The 3,974-nt window shown below is 31.4% G+C and overlaps 1 protein-coding gene across 1 annotated transcript; it reads left to right on the top strand.

Moving 5' to 3' along the window:
- Window positions 1–1,593: 1,593 nt before the first annotated feature.
- On the top strand, window positions 1,594–3,675 carry HB51 (homeobox 51). The gene is made up of 3 exons (XM_012976343.2): window positions 1,594–1,723; window positions 2,061–2,401; window positions 3,140–3,675. Exons 1-3 carry the CDS (start codon window positions 1,627–1,629, stop codon window positions 3,383–3,385), a joined length of 684 nt encoding a protein of 227 aa, XP_012831797.2. The 5' UTR covers window positions 1,594–1,626; the 3' UTR covers window positions 3,386–3,675.
- The last annotated feature ends 299 nt before the right edge of the window (window positions 3,676–3,974 follow it).

Below are 3,974 nucleotides of genomic sequence, written 5' to 3'. Positions count from 1 at the left end.
GTCGTTCCCATACTTCCCGAATTTATAAAATCATTTGAATTTTGAAAAGAAAAAAAAAAAAATAGAGAGAAAATATAGGAGAAGGTACAATAGAAAGGATTGAAGCAAAGGGGAAAAAAAAAAGTGAGGAAGGAAAGAAGGAGGAGGCGTGAGAAAGTGTAAGGGGCAAACTGTCAGTGTGTACAGTTTAAGGGACCAGATTGTGACATTTGATCAATTAAGTTTTTCTTCTTGCTACTATTCGATCCCCCGATTACCGACATTAACTAATTCCCTATTCCTTCTTTTAGCATACATAAAGTTTTTTTATATAATACATACAACACACATATACTTGCATACTTTTACTTCTTCTTACACAAGATGATTTTTATTATCAATATATAATTAAGAAGAATTAATATACTAGCTAGCATATATCGATTGTTGGTATCGATCATGTTGTCTTTCGTTTCTTTTTAAAGTGTCTTCTTTTAGAAAATTGAAAGAAAAAAAATGTCGTTTTGGATTGGTGTACACATATTAAAGAAAATCAGTGAATATGCATGTACCAGAGTAAACGAAAAAATTGAAAATTACTAACAAATCTTTCAATTAATTTAGAGAATTGATAAATGGCAAAATTGATTTTTTTTTTTTTTTTGCAGTAAATGCATTACTGGAATTATATATAAAATGATAAATAATTTGGGACGAAAACAATTATTCTGGAGACAAATAATTTGCAATGAAAGGAGGATATCATTAGTAGAAAAATAGCTTTTTACTACGACCGTTAAGACATTAACCGTAGCAAAAGATACCAAATTTGTAGTAAAAGGACTTTTGTAGCAAATATTGTTTTGCTTTGGTAAATCTTAGTATTTACCTAGATTGTCCAGTAGTAAAAGATACCTATTGTTACGGCTTTTTTGTATCGTAGTAAAAAAACCATTTTTCTACTAGTGATTTCATACTAGAGGTTAAAACAACACTTCAGAAGAGCATGAGTTGTTGAACTAAGAGGTGCATTAATGCAACAATTTCTCCTTTTTCATTTTCTTGTTTTTTTATAAATTTAAATCAACTATATTTTTTTCTAGGTTGCTATTTCTCTCTCTCTCTCACACAGAAGACACGCAGTGAGGGGGTCAGTAAGTATTAATTAGTTGCACCCAAAGTTAGAGGCATGGATTCCTTACATAAAGAATTGCCCCACCCTACTCTCTCTCTCTCTCTCTCTCTCTCTCTCTCTCTCTCTCTCTCTCTCTCTCTCAACATTCTTGTTAACTGTTAGACCCTAAAAGCTTCCAAAACAGATCCATTTATATATATTATATATACACACACATATACATATATATATATATATATATATATATATATATATATATATATATATATATATATATATATATATATATATATATATATATATATATATACTTACAATTGCCCTTGTCATATTCACTTTGTTTCACCAAAAGGGAACTCAAAAAAACCCTCTGTCTGTCTATCTCTCTCAGACTGGTCCATTTTGATTCCAACAAGGAGAAACATAAATATATATATTTATTCCTCATATATATTTATACATATATACATATATTATTAAAAGGGTAATTAAAAACCAAAAGGAAAGAGGGAATGGATTGGAATGGTAATAATCTCAGAGTTCCTTTGGTTTCTCGACCAGATAATTCCTTCAGCTTCCTCTACAACTATAACTACGATCACTTTTCTGGTAATTTTTATTTACTACCTTCCATTTTTAGTATTTTTCTTGTTCTGTATGTAATTACATGTCTGCACGGTTCGCCGGAATATTCCATCGCTACGGGCAGTCCGATTTCCGACCGACCGGCAGACCCCTTTTATCACAATTATATGCATTTTACATGTATGTACTTTCTTTTTCGAAATTAGAAATCCAGAAGCAACATAGAACAACGGTTTTCAATATTACTAAGTTTGAAAAAAAACCCTAGAATTATTCCAACTTCTTCAAAAGAGTTTCTTTTAATTATTTTAATAATTCAGCTAAGTTTCCCTTTTTTTTTTCTTTTTTCGTTTATGTATAGAAATGAAGCAACCATCAATGCAAAATACGATGGTTCCGACTACGACGGACAAAAACAATACAAGTATGATGAGTATGATGTACGGTCAAGACCCGAAGAAGAAACGGCTGAGCACGGAGCAATTGGAGTCGCTCGAAAACAGTTTCCAAGAGGAAATAAAACTCGACCCCGACCGGAAAATGAAGCTGGCTAAGGAACTAGGGCTGCAGCCCCGCCAGATCGCCGTCTGGTTCCAGAACCGGCGGGCCCGCTGGAAGGGTAAGCAGCTCGAACGCTTGTACGACGCCCTTAAGCAGGAGTACGACGCCGTTTCTAGGGATAAGCACAAACTACAACAAGAGGTATATATATCTATCTATCTATATATATACTGCTCAATTTTATCTACTTCTTTTTTGTTTTTTAATAATATATGTCCATGCAAAAATGGTTAATTAATTAGGTTACAGCTTCTCTGACTTATTAGGCAGCTTCTTCATTTGTGAGAAGACAGACATCATTTATATCATTATATCTATATCTGTATCTATACCTATATCTATACATATATATATGTGTGTGTGTGTGTGTGTGTGTGTGTGTGTGTGTACGAAATTGAATATAGTTGGATCTTATATGAAGAATATGTTGGATATGCCATTTATGAAAGTCCGCCATATATTTATCACTTGGGAGGCTATTAAGGTTTGTATCATGATGTTTTTATTTTATTTCTTTATGTCTTTATTTATATTATTTATTATTTTGGCCCCACTTTTCATTTAATTAACACTTTTATTTATTTTTCCTAAGTATATATATATATATGACCACCCAGACAAAGGTCCTTGTATTTTTTTGAAAAGCCTGCTATGATCATTGTCCCCTAAGACAGGCAATAAGATAAAATATGGCAGCTAAAGAATATAAATAAATAAATTGAAAAAAAAATGGTAAATTAAAATTAGAACTTATACTAAAGTCTTAGATTTTCTGACAAATTAGTATACATGCAAAACTCACAATTTTTTATTAAAAAAAAAAAAAAAAAAAACTCACAATTTTTAATATTATTTATAATAATTATTTTGTGGTGCTAGGTTTTGGCTCTGAGGGCGATGCTGAAAGAACAAGTGGTGAATAAACAAGTTTCGACGGGGTACACGGAAGTTTCGGGAGAAGAAACAGTGGAGAGCACATCGATCCCGAATTCAGACAAGGCGCATGGGATAACAACGACGACGAGTATTAATAATGTTAATCAAATAATTATGGGAGAATCCAGCTATGCTTTGAACGTGGATGACTACACTTCAGTTATGATGACTCCATACAATTGGGCTTAATCTTTTCCTTAAGTTCAGTGTTGTGGTGGCTGCTTAATTTAATTTAATTTAATTTTCTGTTTATATCTTTAATTAGGGTTTTCTTTCCAAACTTAAGATGTTATGGTAACCCTAATTTTAATTTCTAGGTACTAGTTAACAAAGTTAAGTTAGTTTGCAAGAGAAGATTAAGATCTCTCTCTCTCTCTCTCTCTCTCTCTCGAGTGTTTGTTAGTTAATCAGATTGCTAAGTGAGAGTTTGTAGTGACTAATTAATATTTGCTTGATCAAGATCTAATATTTTATTATAAGAGACTCTATTTAGTTCACATTCTTATGGTCTTATGCTATTTTTATTATTATTTTCATGATTTTTTATTTTTATTTTTTTAACAAATTAAAGGAATTTACCGCAACTGCAAATGTGTGATTTTCAAGAGAGAAGATGAATTAATTAATTAAATAGCTAGCTAGATTATCCAAAATCATGAATTATTGGTTCGATTATGGAGTAGTACGTTCTTGATTTAATTTGATTAAATAAGTGTGACCTGTGGTGTAGGATAATAACTATATCCCATTAATTAGTTTCATCACAAAATGACAACAT

This window comes from Erythranthe guttata, chromosome 10 (assembly GCF_056151865.1).
Source record: "Erythranthe guttata isolate IM_541 chromosome 10, IM_541, whole genome shotgun sequence".
NCBI lineage: Eukaryota > Viridiplantae > Streptophyta > Magnoliopsida > Lamiales > Phrymaceae > Erythranthe > Erythranthe guttata.
Note: the sequence above shows the minus strand (reverse complement) of the source record. Positions and strands in the feature narration are given on the sequence as shown.